This window comes from Chelmon rostratus, chromosome 13 (genome assembly GCF_017976325.1).
Source record: "Chelmon rostratus isolate fCheRos1 chromosome 13, fCheRos1.pri, whole genome shotgun sequence".
Lineage (NCBI taxonomy): Eukaryota > Metazoa > Chordata > Actinopteri > Chaetodontiformes > Chaetodontidae > Chelmon > Chelmon rostratus.
In genome coordinates this window covers 12082984-12104647 of record NC_055670.1, presented here as the reverse complement: position 1 = coordinate 12104647, position 21664 = coordinate 12082984, and the positions used below count along the sequence as shown (strand labels likewise).

Here is a 21664-nt window from a genome sequence, read left to right as displayed (position 1 = left end):
AGAGTCAATCAATAACTCGATCAGACGGCAATATTGTTCCAAATAAACGCCCATAAAGTCAACAATTACTGTCATGATTATACATCCACAGGTCTTTTGGGACTCTACAATAGACTTATAACAAACCTCCTTCATCAATCTATTGGGAAAATTATGCCTACGACAATAATGAAATGATACATATGTGAGCTTATAAGGCATCTGACACATTCAATGACTTTGTTCTAATCATCTAATGGTTGCAAAGAACGTGAGAAAAAGTGCGACTGTACTGACAAATTCTCTTTTGCTCATCCGCAAGTTTAAAACTGACGTGAACAGAGCCACTAATTCTCTCTAGTGTTTATCAATCAGTAGCTATTCAGTGTTAAATCCGAACATGGCACTTGTGTGTTTCTGCAGGGTTAACACAATCACGGAAAACCTCCATACAACCAACATGAAAACCCTGCACAGACTCCCTCCTTCATGAACTGTCACGAAGGGAGATGCCCAATAACAGAGAAACTGATGCTGGGCTGAAAAAGTGCTTCTAGTACGCAGTGCATTGCTTGTGAACATGCAGTGTGGAGATTCGTGTCGTCCTGCAACAGGAATCATCTGTCACCCACATAACGCTGCTTTTCTCCCACCAGCTGGACCCGAACTAAACCTTTTCAACTCTCCTGTGGAGACGGCTGGAAGCTCCCTGTGCACTAACAGCTGAAAATCTGTCCGCCATCCTCATCACTGTAGGCATGGCATCCGTCCTCATCTGCCTCCTCATCCAGCTGGAGGCTGCCAAAAGAAAACTTGTTCCTGGGTAGGGTGGGAGTGGAGCTGGCCTCCACCGGATTACCGAACACGAGGGGACTGCCGCAGGTGCCCCTGTTAGTCTCCACCTCAGACTCACTGGACTCTGAACCACTGGTGGTGGAGCACTCGTTCATTTGAACCGCTCCCACGTGTGTGACACCAGCCTGCCCTAAGCGCTTCTGCCCCAGACTGGCCCTGGACCTGCCCGGCGCCGAGAGGCCATTGGCCAGCATGCGGCGCTCAAGAGCAGCCATACGTTCAGCCCGAGACAGGACAGGACGTGATTCTTGACCTGGGGTGGCTGTTCCCTGGTTTGGGTCTGGGTCAGAGCAGTGATGCACTTTAAGGGGCTTTTGTAAGCGAAGAGAGCGGCTGGGGATGGGCGAGTGTCTGCCCTCGTCAAAGTGAGGGGGGGTAGAGCTGTAGCCGTTCTGCTCGGCGTAACTGAGGGAGGGCGGTTGATGGAAAGTGTCCATGGCAGGACTGGGGACGACACTCCTTGAAACCAGATGTGGGACTATGAGAGGGCTGCTGCTGTGCCTCTCTCGCGTATGGGAACTGAGGTCCACCATAGCGCTCTGGACAGGACATTGGTCGACCTTTGGGTATGACTGTTTGGGAGACTCGTCCAACTCGTGGCTCATGTTGCCCAATTGCTTAGAAGGGGAAGGGGAATCCCTGCACCGCATCCTACCAAGAAAGTGCTCCTGCTGGGCCTGCAGAGCCCCGTTAATGCTCCCAGAGCCAGACCCGCGGTGGAGAAAGACCTGCTCCCTGTGACTGTGATTCAGTCTTCTAGCCTGGTCCCCGCCCATGTTATATTCACTATCTAAATCACTGCAGTCAATGTAGGGGATGGAAGAGCCGCTGGCTTTAGCGGCCAGAGATGCTGGACCTGTACTCAGATGTTCTGGGTGGGTCTGTCGAGCCGAGCCTCTTGAATCCTCGATCCTGGACACAGACCCCGTTCTGTCACCGTGGCCGTTTCTCTGGTGGGACGGGCTCGCCCTTGCCGTCCTCGAGGAAGAGGGGTCTTCTGCACTCACCAACACCGACTCCTTCCAGTGGCGCCGAGGAGGAGAGTCTACTCCGGGAGCACCACTCTGGCAGACAGACAGAGAATTAAAGCATTTTAAGAGTGCATTTTATTCAGGGCGGTGTCTAATTTGATTATTAATACCAACTACATGCTGGTGTTCTTGATTAATTCTGTCTGACCTGAAGGCAGCCTGTGGAGTTTTTGATGAATGGGCCTGTTCCTTGTGCTCTGCTAGCGTACACAGAGGACGCACATGTACTTGCATACAGTATGTGCATGGGAATGATACAATATATACACCCGCTGTCGGTTTCGCTGATGGACAGTGAGCGGTGGTTGCGTGCCGATAAATGCAGCAATAGCAGCAAAAAGGCAGGGACGTAAACTAGATCGGCAAGTAGGCACACCGAGGTTCGGGGACCAAAGCTGCAACTTGGATGCAGCGACCAGAGGTGACCAGAAACATGAAACCATCTCTGGACAAACAGCTGGTTCAACATGTTTGTAAGTCTGCAGCACAAAGTACTATCTAGGTACTATCTGCTGCTGTAAACTTGAAATCTAACAGGTAAGTAAAAATGAATATGGTGGGTTCTTTTCGACATTTTGTGATAAAGCGATTATAAAAACTATGACCAGAAGGCCAAGAACATACTGAACAATGCAGGTTTTAAAATATAAAAAAAAACTCAATGGTGTTTGGTGAGAAATATTTGATGTAAATTAACTGTTTATTTGTAGGGAAATTTCACATCTTACCATTGAGGCTTTCTTTGTGCAAATGGAAACACGATATAATGACTATAATGAGACTCTGAAGATGACAAAAAAAAAAACTATGGTGACAAAAGCTCACCTCTGTTGGCACTTCATGGTGGCGTGGAGAAGGCAACGGCGACAGGCGGCTGTTGTGTTGGACCCGACTGTGTTTCCTGGCAGACAGGATGTTGAAGGTCAGTGTTATACAGTCCGAGCACCCTCGCCTACACCAAATATGTCAAATGCGCCCGTGGCCTTTACCTTTCAAACGGGATCTTTTTAAACTCCGACTCCCTGACGTAATCAATCACCTGCTTCTGTGTGCGACCGCTGCAGAGACAAGTACAGGAGAGGCAATAATGAGCTATTCTGGGGAGCAACGGGGAGACGCTGCGGTGTGACTGCTGTCCTGACAGACAGGCAGCAGCTTTACGATGCAAACTCTCCCTACCTGAATCTGAAGGAGGAGCCTCGTGTGAAGAGCACAGGCTTAGGCTTGGGCTTAGGTTCCTCAAAGAGGCGGAAGAAGGCGTGGTACTCGACGCAGATCTTCCAGAAGACTTTACAGCAGTCTCTGCTGGCCATCAGAAACTCCAGAGTGTCCTGATATGAACTCTGGGAAGGGGGGGACATAAAAACACACCTTACAGCACTTTACACTGATGGGTTTTTGTATTTTACACTGCGACTCAGGGACATGACTCACATTTAGATCTGGCCTCAGCTTGATGAGGAAGCGTTTCCTCTTGAAGCTCAGTTTACGCACTTTAGACCAGTTGAAGGCGTTAATCTTTGTGTGTCCCTGCAGGGATGAAAAATGAATTCACGTTCGCGCCTCAAGCTTTAAAAATACAGAACATTTTTATCACTGAACATACCTCTCGAAGTGAAATTTACAGCACAAGTGAACAAACACAAAATTCAACCCCCCCAGCTTTCAGAATTACATCTGGACCATGCCGCCAACCTCTTCCACCCACCCTCGCTGACCCACAAACTAGTGAGACTGACCTGAAAGACCAGGACGCCGGTGTGCGCCACAGCCAGGCTCAGCCTCGTGCCCTCACGATCCTTGGCAGGGTGGAGGCGAATCCCATACATCTCCAACCTGCGCGCCACTTCTAGTAATTGATAGTCTGATTCTGCTGGTGTTTGACCTCTGGCAACACAAAACACAACAGTAACAAGTGAAATAATAAAGCTGGTGATATTTTATACTGTCCCACTAACATGAGTTGTCTGTTGAGCAGCCAAAGACTGATACTGATATTTCATTATTGCCTGAAAACCTTTAAAAGCACACAGAGAAGACGCACGGCTGTAAACTCCCTTGAGCACCAAATGCGTATTAATCCGCAGGTGAAAACAGTCCTCAACAAATTCATTATTAAATCATGTTTGATTTGCATTTGCTATGAACTACTGTGCTCAGCTGTTTTAGTAAAATACAAGGCCCTTTTTTTTAAAAAAAAGACACTGCATATTTTTCATGGTTTTTAAAGATTTACATGTAGGAATAATTGGACTTGGGCAGCTACAGAAAGGGCAAGAAACTGTGGAAGAAGAGAGTGATAGACTAAGTCATTATTGGTTTAGGTCTTTTCATGAGATTTGTTGACATTAAGAAAGATATGGAACAGAAAACAGTGACCTTATCCGTTAATCTCTATCTTAGTATTAAACAAAAGTTGGATGTGTTTTGAAAAAAAGGGCAAGAGCAGGGAGGGTGAATTGAGACAGCTAAATTAAAAAACGCTAATCCTACTTTCAGGTTTTAACACTGAATTGTGCAAACTGCCACGTTCATTATCCTTTCAGCAAATTTTTGGACAAATACTAAAATCCTGGCTTATCATCAAGCTGTGTGTCCCACTAATTGAGGTGAAAGACCAAGTCCGAGTGGATCCAGGTCTCTAATGTTTATCAGAGTTTTTTGGAGCAGTGGTGGAAGGTTGGGGAGAGGTTGCAAACGCTAACTAACTTTCCTAATTCTTATCAATGGATAAGCCTTCCCGTTTCCTGTGTGTGGTACTTAATAAGAGATTTAACTCAGCGTGGCACCCGGCCAGAAGAAGTGCAGTTACAGTTATCAACTAAGAAAGCCTGGGGCGGAAAAAGAGCAATTTAAAGAGAGCCGTCAAATCTAATGGAGCTCCTTCCATGTGGCATCCACCCACTGTGTGCCCATCTCTGGCACGGCCCACTGTAACGTGGAGGTGAGACAAGGGTTGGCAAAGCTCATATTCAAATGTGTGACCTGATGAAGACATTTTGAGGGAGGACGACAGGAGTAATACACGCACAGCAGCATCAAGTTCAACAACCCGTTTCACTTCACGCGAGCTCCTGCATGAGACACGTGAGAACAGAATCTGAAAATTTGAGTTTTTAACCTACAAACCCAGCTGACGACAGCTGTGTGAGTCATTAGGTGGGCTTTAGGAAGATTTCAGTGCAGCCTTTTGTTGCTATTGTAGTGGACAAACTCTTTTCCTCTTGTGGCCAGAAGCTGTAAAGTTGATGTGCAAGCCCGATTCCAAACAGTTGGCACGCTGCATAAAACATAAATAAAACAGAATGCGATCTTTTTCTAATCCTTTTTGACGTATACGTATAATTGCAAACAGTACAAAGACGATATATTTAATGTTTAAGCACATCAACTTTACTGATTTTTGTAAATAGCTGCTTATTCTGAATTCGATGCAGCAACGTGTTTCCGACAAGGTGGGACAGGAGCAAAAAAAAAAAAGACTGGGAAAGTTGTGAAATGATCCAAAAACACCTGTTTGGATCATTTCACAGGTAAACAGGTTGATTGGTAACAGGTGACAGTATCATGATTGGGTATGAAAGGTGCATCCTGGAAAGGCTCAGTCGCTCACAAGCGAGGATGGAGCGAGGTTCACCACTTTGTGAACACATGACTGTATAAAGGACGTTACTACATGGATGTTAATACACAGCTAATTTGCTAATTACTGTGTTCCGGTTTATTTATGCTTTAAGCAGCTTCCCAACTTTTTTGGAACGTGGTTGCATTATAAAGAACTGCACAGAGCTCTCTTAAAAAAGAACCCATTCATTTGATGGCTGGTTTCCTGAACGTGTCACCTGCATAATAAAACTTCCCCACAGGACATGAGCAAGCTCTGAAGTAACTTTTCCTGTTCATGGGTGAGGAGAGTAAGTGCTGTTCATGGTGGAACGAAGCTAAAAAGAAAATATGACTGGAACAAAGAAAAGCCGCCAGCTCCACAGACTCACATATTCTTTGAATGAAACTCCATGATCTTGTCAATCAGGGGCATTTGATCTGGGATGTAGTTGTTGTTGAGGAGGTGTGACCGGCACTGGCTCTCCTCAAAGTCCCCGATCTCAGCTGAAAAGAAAATGTTCATGTCATTGTAGGAAATATAGAGAGATAATAAATAGATATAAAAAATGATAGATATAAAGCAAAAGGAAAACACAGAGGGAGGGAAAGCTTAAATGCTAGCTTTAAATATGTTAAATGCTCCTTGGCACAGATTCTCACACCTTTCTTCCAAAAGATTTCCTTGTGTAATATCCTTGTGATGAAAAAATACACTCCTCTGCATGTGTGACTTAACTGTCCTCCATCATCCTGCATGTTGTCTTTGATCACTTCGGTGTAACAGACTGTGGCTCTGAAATGTCAGGTTATGAATATGCTCAGTATTTCCTGGCACGGCACCGTGATGTGTGTGGTTGTTCTGAAGCAGTCCTGCAAGATTGCGTTCAGGCATCCGACTGAAAGGTATCCATAGCAACGCACGGATAATCAATTTGCAATGGTGTGCAGTGTGCTGTATGACAATGTTTGATGATAAGCTCTGTGTGAGAAAAGCGGAACGTGTCTTCAAAGACAGTTATCTGATCAGTCGACTCTTTGGTCTCTTGAGCTAAATGAGGAAACAGCCACGAGGAACTTACACTGGATAATGTGGGAGACCATCAGTGCAGCACTGCTGTCGTTGCAGGTCAGACGTCCACAGGAAACATCCTGTTTGATCTGTAGGGCAAACAGGTACCTGGGCGCAAACACAGACAGCTTTCACACATTCGATAGAGTCGATGTGCTGGTGGTTTCCAGGGCTGGAGCAACATCAGGTGAAACTCTGAATCAGAAACGCTGGGAATTCAAGGGACGGGCTGCAACAAAACATCTCTTTTAATTCAACACAGGACACCTAAAAGAAGCTGGGCCAGGAATTACTGAGATGAGTGAAGTCATTTATTGAAGATTTACTGACTGTCTTGTGTTACAGTGCCGCTGCTCTTGGATGCAAGCCAGAGCAGGAATCAATGCCCTTTGAATAAAAGGTACAGTAACTGGGTTAAATAAGGAAAATTAAGCAATAGTTTAAAATACAAATGACTGATCCGGTGCACACCCAAAGGCCAGAGGTTCATGGACAAGAAGCGTTTCACAGTTTCATCAACAGACCTGCTGAAACTGTGACGGCAAAGCAAAGTTCTGCTACCTGACCTCATAAAGGAGGAGGGCCCGCTTTTGCAGGAGGTTTGTCCCTTCAGCCATAAATAAAATGATGGTGATCACTGAACGTTTAACTATACTGCATGTTTTTACATCTATGTACATATGTTTTCATATGTATATAGGTATGTATATGCAGGGGCATTAATGTATACTTGCAACAAATCATCATTTTCATTAGCAATTGATCCATGACTTATTTCTTTAGATTAATTAAATGTTGTTTGGTCTACAAAACCTTGAAAAAAAAAGTGGAAAATGTCCATCAAAGTTTTCAAACGTCGTGTTTCGTCCCATTAACACAAAACCCAACGACTTTACAATGTTTTATAACCTACAATGGTGTAATCTTGTTATCATTGTATCATCTGAGAATTGACATAAAGGGCGAATTTGGACTTCCAATGTGAGACAATATGTGCAGGCTTGTGAAATAAAATGTCCCAATTAAGGAACAATTAAGACCATCTATTTAATATGTGTGATATAATTCACATATTCAAAACTCTATTATCTTTATTGCACTGCATGATTGCTGTGTATAGACACATAAAGCCCTGTAATAATGTTACATATGTGAAAGGTTTAACAGTGCACACAAAGGCAGGTCAGAGGAACAGTACTTCCTGTACACCTGTTATGTCTGCAGTCTGACAGCGACAACATGCAAGTCATGAGCCTGCTCCACAGCGAGGACGCAGAAATGAGAAAGTCATTAGCCGCACGCTAATCTCCAGAGGGCTAAATCAAAAACATGACAGCCATGACATGTGAACTGCATAGCTGAGGAGGGAATAAATCTTTTGGGAACCGAGGCACATGTTTCATTATGCTTCTACAATCACATTCAGTCAGAGCTGAAGTCATTTACGTGCACATTAGCATATCGTTTAGAAATGCACGTTTCAATGCCGACTGGGGGACGCGCATGACGTAGAGACAAGAGCAGTTTGATTATGTGGAGAGGAGCTCACCTGGTTAGCTCCTCCAGCAGCTGGGCATGGTCCGGAGGAAAGAATTTCACAGCAAACCTCAGGATGGTGTGCTTCGGCCCTGCGTGGGATAGATGAGTCTTGTTACAGCGCAGAGGTAGAGCTAGATAAAACCAATGCACACTAATGCAACAGTGCTGCAATAAATCCAACCTTCACGGAGGTCATAATGTTTTAGAGACGTGTTTATTTAATGTTATGATCATTTAAGAGGATGCAGTTTGTGGTGCTGTTGAATTATATTGCATTATACTGACAGGCTGTTATTTACTCTACTCTTGTTGATAGAAATGGACTAGTCAAAGTATAAGACACGATTCTGCATGAGGCGACGTAATTTAACAGCATCACAAACTACATCCTCCAAAATAACCATAAAGTTGAATCAACGCCTCTCTAAACGGGTACAAACAAAAGCTGAACATTATAACCGTCATGACGCTGGGATTTATTGCAGGACGCTTGTACTGGACTGCTTTAGTTTCAGCCAGGTGTTTCTAATAAACTGACCACTGAGTGTAGATCTAATATTGCACTTGGGTTGCATCAAACGCAAGGCATATTTCTTCCTTGAAGTGAGAGATTCACATGGGTCATATTGTGTAGTTGCTCTTTACTGATTTGACAGCTATATTTTCCAGATAAAACAGCGACGCATTCAAAGACAAACATGCCTTGGAAGAAAATGCGGGGAGCAATTTAGAAACACTTACGTCTGAGCTGCTTGATAATGGGCTTGATATGGTCTAACCAAACCTGTGGGAAAAAGATAAAACATCACTAAGTGGCTGGTTTTAAGCAAAACTGATCCTGACGTGTGTAGGAAGACGCTCCATTTTGCTTTTTCATTTCCACCCTCACTCACCATCATCTTTTGATGGTTCTGAAACTCCAAGCCGAAGTAGTCGCCCTCGATGAGGTTCATGTGGGAGCACACCAGGTCAAACAGCACCTTGCCTGAGGCTTTTTGCTGTGCACAGGAGGGGAACAAAACAAAGAATTCTGGTTAAAATGACACTTGTCTGGCTTTTTTAAGACCACGTACAGTAACCAATTCTGTGTCTGAGCTTGTGTTCACAGCAATTCAATCCAAGTGACAATATTTAAACGAAGGACATCCAAACTTCAGGAAACCCCACTGATAAGACTGTGACACAAAAGAGCAGTGACAAACAAAAGAGCCCTGCTTTGTAGACCTGTCAAACCCTGTGGTAGTTAATGTCACCCCTAAATAGATGACAATGCTGTCTAAATTCCTCTGCTGTCCTCCCTCCTACCATCATGGCATTCAATAGCTCAGTTGGCCACAGAAAGCTAGTGCAGCTGCAGGGGGTTGGACCCCGTCTTTGATCGGTGTTTTTGGTGTCATTGCTGCCACTGCTGACGGACCAGCGGCCTTTGAGGCTGATACAGTATCAGGGAGCGATTAAGAGTCTCGCCGACCAGCTCTGCCCCCCCCCTCACCCGACATGCAGCACACATAAATACTTCGAAGACTGACTTAATTCTGACTTCTGCGGCAACACACGAGCCTCCGAAAGCCAACACATGTTTGGAGCGAGGGGAACGTTCCCATGCGAGGTCAGATAAATGTCAGGGATTTCCACGGAAACACTTCTTCGGTTATAGACGCCCTTCGGAGACACAGAGCTCTGTCAGGCGCACAACAAGAGACTTTCCGCCTGGCTGCTTCCTCGTGACTGGTTTGCACCAGAATGAGCTAAAGAATGAGGGTGTTTATAGTAGCAGTTGCCCCTGGGTTGGCTAACGATCCAGGCCTGTGTCAGACTATGTTCCGAAGAAGCACTTTCTCCTCTGCTTTTGCAGAAAAGGACAGTGAGTTGTTGAGGCACAAATTACCACAAGAATTCCTCATACAGCTGAACTATGTTGACTTCCTCTTTTCATCCGACAGCAAAGGGGTTTGCCTGCCTGTAAATCTATGTAGTGTTTCAAAGGCAGAGAACGACACTGTCTGTGTTCCTATTAATGCTTAGAGAATAAAAAACTTAAGCTCCAGCAGCTTAGTGAGAGGGTTTACACTTTCACAACCCAATCCATAATCTTCCCCAAACAAGCTCCCCACCCTCGAAGCTCCTCCCTGTGTCTGTCCTTCATGCGTGCAGCACCACTGCTTCTCTCCAGGCTGCCTCATGCAGTGCAGAGGGCACCCCACCGCCGAGGACCAGCTGTTTCCATGTGGCGACGGCGCTGATGAGGGAGGCCGCGAGGAGGCTGGAGGGAAAGAGGCCATCAGCCAAAACACACCCTTCCCACACACACACACACACACTAACACACACATTGCTTGCTAATAGAGTGCTGCAACCAGCAGGGGAAACAACCCCTGAATGAATTCTTGTGTCTTGCACTTTCTGCACCGACTTCGACAAATGTGCTCCGTGGAGGCTGCAGGAACAAGAAAAGCAGAGGAAACCGAGCTGAATACGGTGCAGGCTACAGTGTTTCTGTCTCACTGGAGCGCTCTAATATGCAGCCTCATAAAAACCGCTGTCAGTGTAAAATGACCACGAGCCAGGCAGAGATGGGTAAGGCACGGGCTGATTACAGCCAGGCATTGCTTGATTAAATGCAGCTGTTGCAGACTGGAGTTACGGCGCTGCCATTCGACACTGCTGCAGCTGACAATAAGATTGCTGTGCTTAATGAAGCACAAGTCGCTGAGATTGACCGCCGTCATGACGCAGGCACTCAAGAGGACACGCAGTCTAAGTCTCTAAAGTCTAACTGCTGCAGTTTAATGAATAAACGTGGCTTCAGAGCAACATCCTACACAACCGCACTCTGGTCATGCAGCCTGATTGCAGCCCAGTATATATTCAGCTGCTAAAATGTCCCACTCTACTGCGAGAAAGCTGCACCTTTGTCACAGCATAGAGTGTCTTGTGCCCCCTACTGACACTCTAATGCCAGTAGGGGGCGCTCATCTTAAGCACAACTCCCACCTAAATTCCCAACAGAAGTATGTGGGCACCCAAATATTATGCGGTTGTTTAACAATACCAGTATAAATCTATAGGCATTGACTGATATAACAGCCTCCACTCCTCTGGGAGGGCTTTCCACAAGAGTTTTGGAATTATGCTCCAATTCAGCCGCAACAGCATTTGTGATATTGTGTGATAAGACCCTGCACACAGGCAGCAATTCAAGTTAGTCCCAAAGGTGTCAGGGCTCTGTGCAGGCCAGTCAAGCTGTTCCACACAAACTGGGAAGACCATTCCCCAAAGACCTTGCTTTGTGCATGGGTGCATGTCATGCTGACCAAAGAAAAGGAAGTTACCAAACTATCACATTATTGTCTTAAATATCCTTGTATGCAGCAGACATTTTGATTTGTCATGTTATGAAAAGCACAGGTGTTACTAATAATATTAACAATGATCTGTTCTATCAAAGAGTCCCAGAAAGACCAGACAGTGAGCCCAATCCAACATGATACCCGGACCTTGAAACTGAAGCAGCTAAATGGAATTCACCCATCATTCATTGTATTATTTCCACCTGTTTCATCTGTGACAGATCTACATGCCTCCGGCGAAAAAGATGTATTGTCTGCTTATATAACAGCATCTTGGCAGCATCTATGCAGCCACAGCGTCTGGTGAACTCTTGACACGTCAGAAATCACACAATAGCACATTTTACTGATAGCTGGTCGTGGCTGCCAAACGTAACTGCCAAATGTCAAACACAATACTGAAGGTTTGCAGCCAGACCAGCAGATGTGGGAGGCATGCTTTGAGATAAATGCCAATGTCATGCTAACAGCAGGCTAAAGAGCTCAAAATGACAACGCTAACTTCAGGTGATGTTTAGCAGGTGCAATGTTTACCATGAGCAGTGGCAGATTAGCATGTTAGCATGCTAACATTTGCTAATTTGCACTGAACACAAAGTAAGTTAGTTAAAAGCAGTTTGTTTCGCAAGTATTTTGTCATATGTTTAAACCTGCCACACTGACACATCATTCCCTTTAAAGTGTATATGCTGAACTTGTTAGCAAACAGCTGCTTATTTACACATCCAGAGGTAATGGAGCGAGACTAGCATCATTCATTTGTGTTTGTGGCCACCTGATGAATGCAGGTCTAATAGCTGTGCTCTTTTAGCTCGGTTTTGGGTCACTACCAACTTCATTTAATTTAGATAATTAAAGCAACATCTCCGAAGGCAACAGATAATGAATCTGTTTAATGTTAATTGTTAATTCTATTTCACTGAACCATTAATTTGTCCTCCTTGTAGGAGCCCTGCTGCAGCCTTTTTTAGTTCAACTTCTCATCTCGACTGCTAACTACTACAGTCAATACAAAAATGTACAATTTTCCGCCACAACGGCTGTGCACAAATACATGCAGTGGAAAAGCTAATGATATTTTTCCACAAATGGACAATTACACAGGTGCATGCATCAGGCAAAGCCGGAGCTGTGACGTCTTCGCCCTGACGTGCAGCTGACGCATGAATCCTCATCGCCCTCCGCACATGTCATCATGCGGCCTCTGCCCCAGCAGGGATGTTACAGTCTTAAGGAAAAATCACACTCAGCTGCTGACATTTCCATCACTGTCTGCAACGCCACAGAAAATGCCACCAATCTTCCTTTTTATGACCTCTATCTATAAAAGCACCGGAGCTAGTTTACATAGTGGCAGCCGATTCCTGAGTGACACGATGCATCCTGATTCAGGCGGCTCAGTCCCAGGTCAGGCTTGCAGGGAGGGTCTGTCCGGGTTCATTAGGTTTGAACATAGGCTCACAGGATGCTACTGCTGTTTACATGTGTGTGAGCACTAGCATGCTTGAATCGCTACAATGACCTCCACATGCTCCGGCTGACAGAGGGAGGCTAAATAAAGATGACAGCGATGTCTGCACACATGTCCGCTTGGGTTTCCACTTCAGGGTAGACCAAATACCCACAGCCCCCACCCTCCGACCCAACCCCCACCTCTTGTTAGTAAGCTCCTGTCAGCAAAAAAAACATAAAGGTCAGGTATAAAGTAGCTCTGGGTTCCCTCGACTGTTTCCCTCAAGGAGATTTTGGCATGGCCCACTTCACTTGTAATAAGCCAGGCCGGGCAGTGATCACTAAACGTCTCCTGGGGGAGTGTGGAGGGTGGGTGGCATGGGTGGTAAACAGACTGCTAAAGCCTTTAGGCTCCACACAGACAGAAAGAACAAAGGGAATCATGGCTGGTTGGATATGGGAGTTGTGATGGTTGCAGTGAAATGTAGGAGTTGATGACGTTTTTCAAACCAAATGGTCCGCCATTGCCGGACAGGATGTCAAGCAGGGATTTTCAAATTTGATCCCATCTTGTCTTGCGTCTCGGGCCACGCTGGTCCAGAGGCCCCTGCTGGTTCGGTTATACCGCGAAAGATAATGGCGCAGTCATCTCACGGCGGGAGGTTTTTCCGCTGTGACATTCAGCAACATCACAGGAAGCTGATCGAGGTCAAAGATGAAAGAGACTGTGTGATTTGAAGACGGGAACGAAGCCAATGGAGGAGTGGGGAAAGGTGCCTTTTGCATCCAGCCATCTCCAGTGCTCATCTGATACGACAGCAACTTTTGGAGACTAAAACCTGACTTCAGAAGATGCAGTTTCACTAGTCAGGACTTTGCACACAGGAAGTAGCAGCAGCGGAAAACCCAGAGAATGATTTTTTGGATACTTTAAAGTGAGCTGTGGCTCTTCTGATAACACTGCTCAGGGCTGGGCTGAGATTATAGAACTGCATACAGTAGCAGGCAGATACGTTGCCACACTGAATCCTTCTGGTGCTCTTATTGAAAACATATGTGAAGACCGCACTTGCTGCCTGTCCCATATTCCCACGGGTTCTGAAAAAAAAAAAAAACTATTAAAGCAATTTGAAGTACCTTCCAGCACATGCAGGCATCTTTGCATGTGCTGCGCGTTGTGTACTTGCATGAGCAGGTGTATCCTGTGCACCGTAAGGGAAGGCTAGGACAGAGAGGTCAGCGGCAGCTCCAGCTCATTGAGATTCAGGTCTTGTGCCGCAGAGGTTCCCAGGGTGACTCGACTACAGCAGGAGGCTGACAAAGAGAGAACAGCGGAGGGAGGCAAGCCTACTGATAATCCTGTCAAATTACCTGCACACCCTCTCGGCACATACGGATGTGTGACCACGCATATGTTTGTAGCAGTGTGTTCGTAATTAGGCCAGCTTTAATATAATTATAGCTAAACTGAAACATGATGTGTTTAACTTAGCTCTGTATTGAGTAAAGGAGCATCCAAAGTGGAGTTGTGTTTCCAGGAAACACTGAGTAATGAAATTATTTAAGTATCGGGGTTCTTCCCCCTCCTTTGTGTTTTTCCTTCCAAAACGCCGAAGCTGCAGATGAAAAATATCAACACAAAATGAAAGGAAAAGTGACGACTGGGCTGCTGCAGCTGTCAGAGTCATTCTGTCACAGTAGGCCAGCCTCCAGGCCCCGAGAGGACAACCATGAAAATAATGTCCTCTGGATTCAATAGGGGTTGAGGCTGAGACGGAGGTAGCTACCCTCAACAGCCACCTCCTCCTCCTCCTCCTCTCTTTGACATTTTCCCCACTTTGCCTGCCTGCCCTCCTCACAGTGTGTCTGGGCTGCTAGAAACATATTGATTTTGCATAAAGAATAATTAAGTGTCCTGTTGTGACCGTTGTGCTGCTGAATACTTAACAGTGCATAGCTCTGTGTATTTGTACGAGGACCTCCCACTGTTAACCAGGGCGCCGTACATCAGACAGTTGTGGGTTTGCATCGTTAGCGCGGACTCTAAGCAAGCAGCTGCAGAGATTCAACCAAAGATGTCAACATGCTTTGCTATCCTCGCAAAAAAAGTCACTGTGTTATGCTAAACATGCACTGATGCAAAACTCTATCATGCCCGAGCCTCACTTGGAGTATCATTAAAATGAGCAGAGAGCAAGTGGGGGTTTTAAGACAGCTGGAATTACCAAAAAGATTGGCCTCTTTTTCCTTCATCTGCCTGAATCCCTTTCAGAGCGCTTGAAATTCTGGACCCATGCTGGTTATTCTCCACTAGCACCCCTTCCCAGAGCCGAGGATTACTGTCACTCAGGGGGAGGATGCGTCACTTCACATTAGGCAGAAACTCCACATTTAGTTTAGCTAGATAAAAGCAGACTGAAAAACTGAATAATACATTTTAAACTGCTATTACCATATTACCATAGAAAATATTCAAGAATTAAATGACATGAAAAGGCTTTAACAATTGCAAAAATGCAATTTTCACCACTAAAAAAATGAATCCTACAGAACCACACAAACACTTAGTTGAGTTATACGTAAGTTATGTGAGGATTTTTTTTTTCCTCCCTTTAAAACGTCTTACTTTATCACATTTAGAAAAAGTGCAATATTTCAAGCCTGAATTGGCTCTTCATCAGGAGCAGAGATATTGAAAGCAAAAGAAATTGAGTAATATCATGCAAAAAAGAGGACATTTTCTCTCTCAAATGTTTGTTTTTTTTTAGAAAAAAAAAATCTCCTGGTTAAATATTACAGTACCTGACTTGCAGGTGGCAGTTTCAGAAATAAATATATGTAGCAAATGAACTGAAGGGAAATGAACGGCAGCAACAGTTTTCTGTCTGTGTGTCATTCTCGTGCAAAGGGAGCAACCTGCAGAATTAAGAGATCCCTTGTGTAGCTGTGAATACTGTAGAGCACTGTAACTGTGAAAGCAATCAATAGGTTAATTAAGAGAATAATTAAGTGTAACTGTGGGAAACAACTCCCTCAAGGTCGGGCCAAGACAGAGACAAGCCTTTCATATATAATGTGGATAAAATGTGTCAAAGTTCTCAATGATCTGGAGTGATTCAGCAGTCAGTCGGCTCTAACCATGCCTTGCCTAACCCTCAGGACAGATGGTCTTCATATAGAATACACCAGAGATGAATCAAAGGGATAATACAGTTATGGCAGTATTGCAAGCTGAGGTTTATGAATAGATCTGAGAGTCGTGTGTGCTAAAACATCAAAAATCAGTGTAAACAAATGCCCCATGGGGTTTGATCGAGAGAACAGAGAACAGCAATTTAAAGTAATCTCAAACCGACGGAAAGATCGAGACACGGGCCACAAAACCAAGAAAACGAGCAAAAGCATAAATGCTTCCATAATGGCGTTAAGACCTCATCAGTCCTCTGCATAACAAGCTGGAAAAACGAAAAAGTCACATCCAATCCACGATCTGTCACAGTCCACCAGGCCGAAGCACAAACCGAGCAGCGCAGCCTCCCAGTTTCACGTGCCTGTTCCCAGCAAACCAAGCCGGCACGCACCAGGATCATTTACGTCTCCGCTGAGCGTGACACTTCCCCGAGCTCTGAATTTCAGATCGGTTGTGGGACGGCGAGCAGAAACGTACGCGTCCATAACCACGCCGGCACGTTTCTAAACCAGCTGTTTGGATATTTAGTTCCTTGATTTGAGCGTGGAAGCCGCGGGGAGCGTACAACAGTATCTGAAATCTCAGAGTACGTTTAAGAGGCAGGCGAACAGCTGCTGAATTATCAGGGCATTCGCTCAGACAGATCAGTGACAGACCAGGTATGCTTTAGCACGCCTCGACCCCACACACACTCACCTGATACAAAACAGATGAGACACATTAATATCCACGGTTTGTTAATTAAACATAAGCAAACGTGCCACCCTGCCTGTATAAACAGCAGCTTGCTAATATTGGAGCAGACACACTGATCTACATAATCACTGTGATGTCTGCTGTGTGTGAGTGTGGGTGTGTGTGCGTGTGCATGTGTGCGTGTGTGTGTGTGTGTGTGCGTGTGTGTGTCAGAGGGATCGAGAGAGCACAACAGAGAGAGCAAAGTATGAATATGGGACGCCATTAAGATATGGTGCATAAGCGTTATTAGGAACATAATTAATATGTAGATCCTGACTTCACAGCCAAAGACATTAACAATCCCGACACATAGAAATGCAACAGCAGCAGATACAAAAACAAGCCGACGCATTTAAACAGGGAAGAGGCTGGATACCAAAAACATTAAAGTTAAATATGTGATCCAACATTAGGTCTGATTATGGGTTGTGGGTGATGTGATATATGCAGTGAAAAAAATAGAAATTTGCCATACTGGTACTGTTCACATCGAGGTATGGACCCCTTTAATATCTCTGTGTGTTAGCTGGTTACAGACAATATTGTATTAGTATCAATTAGCGGCACTTCTATGTGGCGATATTTATATGTTTTTGGCATCATTGTGACAAAGGTATTACTTTAACCAGCCAAAAACAGTTATTTCTGTCTGGTAGTGACCTTCTCCTAAAATAGGTATACAGTATATAGATATATAGCTCTATATATATCACAATACAATACAAAACAACTGAGGTTGATTAATCAGCTGTTTCTTTTTCTGATTAATCGATACATATTTTTTTCAACAAAATGTGACAAAATGTGAATAGATAAAAAATTGCCTCCTGTGTTGAATGTCATTTCCCGTCTCTTTCGCCTCTATATGCTGTCATCTCTCCACTGTCAGCTATCTAATAAAGGCATGAATTACAAAAAACAGAATAAAAAATGCCAATCATAATTTCTAGGGGCCCAAGGCAACATATTCAAATCGCTTGTTTTGTTGGACCAACTGTCCACAACCAAAAGACGTTCAATCTATTATCATATATGACAAAAGCAGCAAACATTCACAAATTAGAAGCTGGAGCCAATAAAAAAAACAATGAAAAATAACGAAAGAGTGAATCCATCATCAAAATAGTTGCCGATTTTATTTTCAGTCAATTGACTCATTGTTTAATGAACCAGTCATTCTGGCATTAAAGGCTAAATATACCATGACAGGTGATTTTTATCCATATCGTAACACATTATGTTACAGGACAGGTGAGACCAACACAAAGTGTTTGTGTTTTCTGACTGACAACATCACTCTGCTCATGATTTCAAACTGTGGGAACCGACTGCTGTCCGGCGACAATGTGTGGCCTCGACACAGAGAGCAGCGTCCTGCCTCGCCGCCTCACTCCAGCCCATCACAGGCTTCTTCAGTGGGACGCTCCGTGAGGAAGATGAGACTTGGGGGCTTGTGTGGGGTTAAAAGAGATTCTTGCCACCTCTGGCGCGGGCAGCTCTCTGGAGGAACATGTGTTTGTCGGTCCCGTTCTGCCGCACGTTCCCTTACCCATAATCTCCACCAGTAATAAATAATGACAGCTGCACTTGCTGCTTTGCTGGCGAGGCCAATCAATCGGCCTCCTCGAGATTAGCCTTAAACTACTTAGCGGCAAATCCAGAGGCCCTCTGGCCTGTGATGTAGTCGAGTTACTGTTTTGATGATAACTGTTGTGACCTGACGTCCCGGATTTTGTCAAATATGGCCAAATTTTATCCCACACAGGCAGGAGAACTCGCTTTAGCTCCTTCTGATGTGCAGCGACGACCCGGAGCAGCATTGCTGAGGTTTCTCTACACAGTCTGCACACTGTGGCGTCCACTGGGGCCAAACCTGCATCGACAAATAGTCTAATTTTGTAGAATATACGAGGTTAAAAGCAACTGGATCAAAACCCAAGCACAGGCTAATCCTTTTCTGTGAAAAATATTCAGTCAATAGCTGCAAGAAAAACAAAAACACGAAAAAAATCTCCAGGGATGCCCAGAGGCCAAAAATCAATAAGTCAAAAACCATATTAAAAAATGTTAATTTATTCAGAATGAACCTCTCGTTATCAGTTGGCCAGTGTGAGGGCGTGCTGGGATTTCCCCGTCAGCATACAGCTGACCTTAAGCACGCAGATGTAGAGCCTCTGACCAAGGCTGCACTTCCTGTGGACGAGGATTAAGGTCAACAACCAAGAAAGCACTCTGGGTTTGAATAAAGCACCCGTGATGCCTGCTGCTGTGACCAGCGAGATGCTCTATGAATCCAAACTCTGTGGTCATTAGAGCTCAATAAAATACTGTGTTAGTGTGTCTGGGCATGCTGGATGAGACAGCAACAGCTAGCTGCTCTGCGAGGCTGTGCTTGGGCGATGCAGTCTTTTGAGCTAAATGCTAACAGCAGCATGCAGCACATCTGATGTTTACCATGGTCACCTTAGTTTTGTGTGTTAACAGCGTTATTTTTTTCCCAAGGACTGATCTGCCTGGTCCCGCCCTACTGTCCTGTGATTGGCTAAGAAGGCCTTTCTGGCAGAAAGCATTTAGTGAGACATGTGATGAGGTATAAAAAGCAACAAGTCTGAGCAGGGAGGAGGTTGTGGTGGATGAATGGGACAAACACAGGACTTTGACCCAGCTTGTGTCCCACATAAAACCAAAATTCTGTGTTGACTTTTGATTTTCTTAGCTTTTTAGCTTTAAGAAAAGACCATTGTATGGGTTAAAACAATAAGTGAAGGAGCTTTGTGGCAGAAAGTCTTTCTGCCTTTCGAGTACTAGCCACATTAGCCAATCACAGCACATTAGCACTAGCCAATCACAACCCAGAAGGGCAAGACTAAGTGGAACACTCTTGGGAAAAACAATGCATTAGCATGCTAACACTTGCTAATTAGCACAAAACACAAGCAACCAAAGGTGCCAGATTTCAAGGCAATTTATCCGGTAATCATTAAGATATTTCACTCAGAACCATAAATCTCAACCTCATGCTGGTGCTAGAGGAAAAAGCCAAAATCAATAGGATTCATCCTCTGGAGACCATGAATGTCAACCCATCCAATACACTGCTGAAGCATTCATTAGCTAGGAAGCTGTATTTGTTTTCCTCTGTGCTGACTGAAGTCTGAGATGGAAATGCTGAACAGCTGTACTGAAGCAAAGCACCATTTGATATAAAAACTAAGCTTGGTGGAAAGAGCCGGTCCCATGCTTGAGAAGCATGGGACCGGCGCCGGGAGACATTCTGAGGCACTAACCTGAACGGTTTGGTCCAGGTGTAAAGTGACTTTGACACATGACATTCACTGCAGCACCACGCTGCCCATTCTAATGCAGCACAGTCAAAACCTCCATCCCTCTGCGTGAACCACCCCATGGCAACCGCGCCCCCTCTCCACAGCGTGACAAATGTGGACGCCGTCCTGGGGTGAAAACTCACATTTGAGGTTGTCGGCGGTGAACTCCGGCACAAACAGGAGCCGGGCAAACAAATGCGAGAGCAGCCAGTGCCTCTGCGAGGGCAGCTGTTGCTCCGTGTCTGCAGGCCACCGGGTCCGGCAGGAATTCAGGCCTCTGTGACTACAGAATACCAATTCCTCTCCACTGGAAGACAGGGCAAGACCAGTAACCATGGCAACATAAAGAAAAATGTGATTCCTAATCTCTGAGACAAAAAAAAAAACAGGGGAATCATCTGGAGCTGAAGGGAAGCATGTGGTTAAGGTTAAACAGTAAGTAATTATCTTTATGTTGCAATTACTGTGACCATAACCACGGTCCATGGAAGCTAAAATACATAGGGTGCAAACGCCACACCCTGTTCATGGCTTCTCAAGCACACCCAAAACCATTTCTATGTGCTATAAGGTTATTGAGGCCAACTGGCAAGGATGTGACTACCGCACACTGAGGCTGTAACCGAGTGAGATTTCCACAGTGCGTTAATCGTCTCAGAAAATATCTCGGCTTCACGGTATCACAGTATATGCTATTACACAATTAGTATTGTTATTATCAACACTATAATAATAATTATTATTATCATTAGCAGCTACAATGTCCCTTAAAGAGGGTTTTGAGGTTGAACAAATGCTTGATTATAATTTCACAAAATATTATTATTATTATTTATTTTTCACACTAATACACTAATAACACTTATGTGGTAGAATTCAATACTATAGATGAGCAAATGTAGAGTAAGTGGTTTGATAATCACCCTTGAAATGGTATGTTGCTGCAACCCCGCTACACACACACTGTCTCACACACACACAGAGAAACCAGGCTCTGGAATTGGGAACGCTGGCCTCGTGCTGTAGAGCGCTGGGGTCTGAGGGGTTCTCAGAGACTGAACAGCCCACTCTGACTAATCTAACAACACATAAACAATAGATGAGAAGTGAACATGAGTGTTTCTGCGAGTAAGAGGTTTAAAAACACAAGCAGCGCGCTTTGCCGTTTTGTGCTTGAATGCGGGCCGAGGTTCGTCTCACTGACCGCGGTTGGCAAGCCGACGCTGGGTGCAGCACCAGGGCTTTCAGTCGCACAATGCCGGCTCACTTTTTAATAAGGGAAGATCTCCATGGTAACATATAGTATGCTGCATGGCTACCCTGCTCTAGAGGTGGTTCAGATGAGGGGACCGGGTCAAAAAGCCATCTCTGTGACGTGATTTGTCCAGGAACTGACATGGATACAAACACTGCCTTCACATTTAAGTGATAAAACGTGCTTACATTGGCCATAAAACAGAGCTTCTTCAATATAAGAGGACCTTGTTTTCAGTTTACTGGTTTATAGGCCAGTGGTTCCTGACCCCTGC

General features: G+C 44.8%; 1 protein-coding gene across 1 annotated transcript in view; it reads right to left on the bottom strand.

Annotated features, from left to right (window-relative positions):
• The window catches only part of LOC121615822 (FERM, ARHGEF and pleckstrin domain-containing protein 1), a 53285-nt gene that overhangs the window by 15281 nt on the left and 16340 nt on the right, over nucleotides 1-21664 (bottom strand). Inside the window, exons 3-13 of the mRNA XM_041950276.1 lie at nucleotides 8973-9077; nucleotides 8821-8863; nucleotides 8090-8168; nucleotides 6551-6648; nucleotides 5861-5975; nucleotides 3605-3752; nucleotides 3300-3395; nucleotides 3045-3208; nucleotides 2855-2923; nucleotides 2691-2766; nucleotides 1691-1898 (exon numbers count right to left, since the gene is read on the bottom strand). Coding sequence (XP_041806210.1) covers nucleotides 1691-1898; nucleotides 2691-2766; nucleotides 2855-2923; nucleotides 3045-3208; nucleotides 3300-3395; nucleotides 3605-3752; nucleotides 5861-5975; nucleotides 6551-6648; nucleotides 8090-8168; nucleotides 8821-8863; nucleotides 8973-9077 — 1201 coding nt within the window. The remainder of the gene's footprint in view (nucleotides 1-1690; nucleotides 1899-2690; nucleotides 2767-2854; nucleotides 2924-3044; nucleotides 3209-3299; nucleotides 3396-3604; nucleotides 3753-5860; nucleotides 5976-6550; nucleotides 6649-8089; nucleotides 8169-8820; nucleotides 8864-8972; nucleotides 9078-21664) is intronic.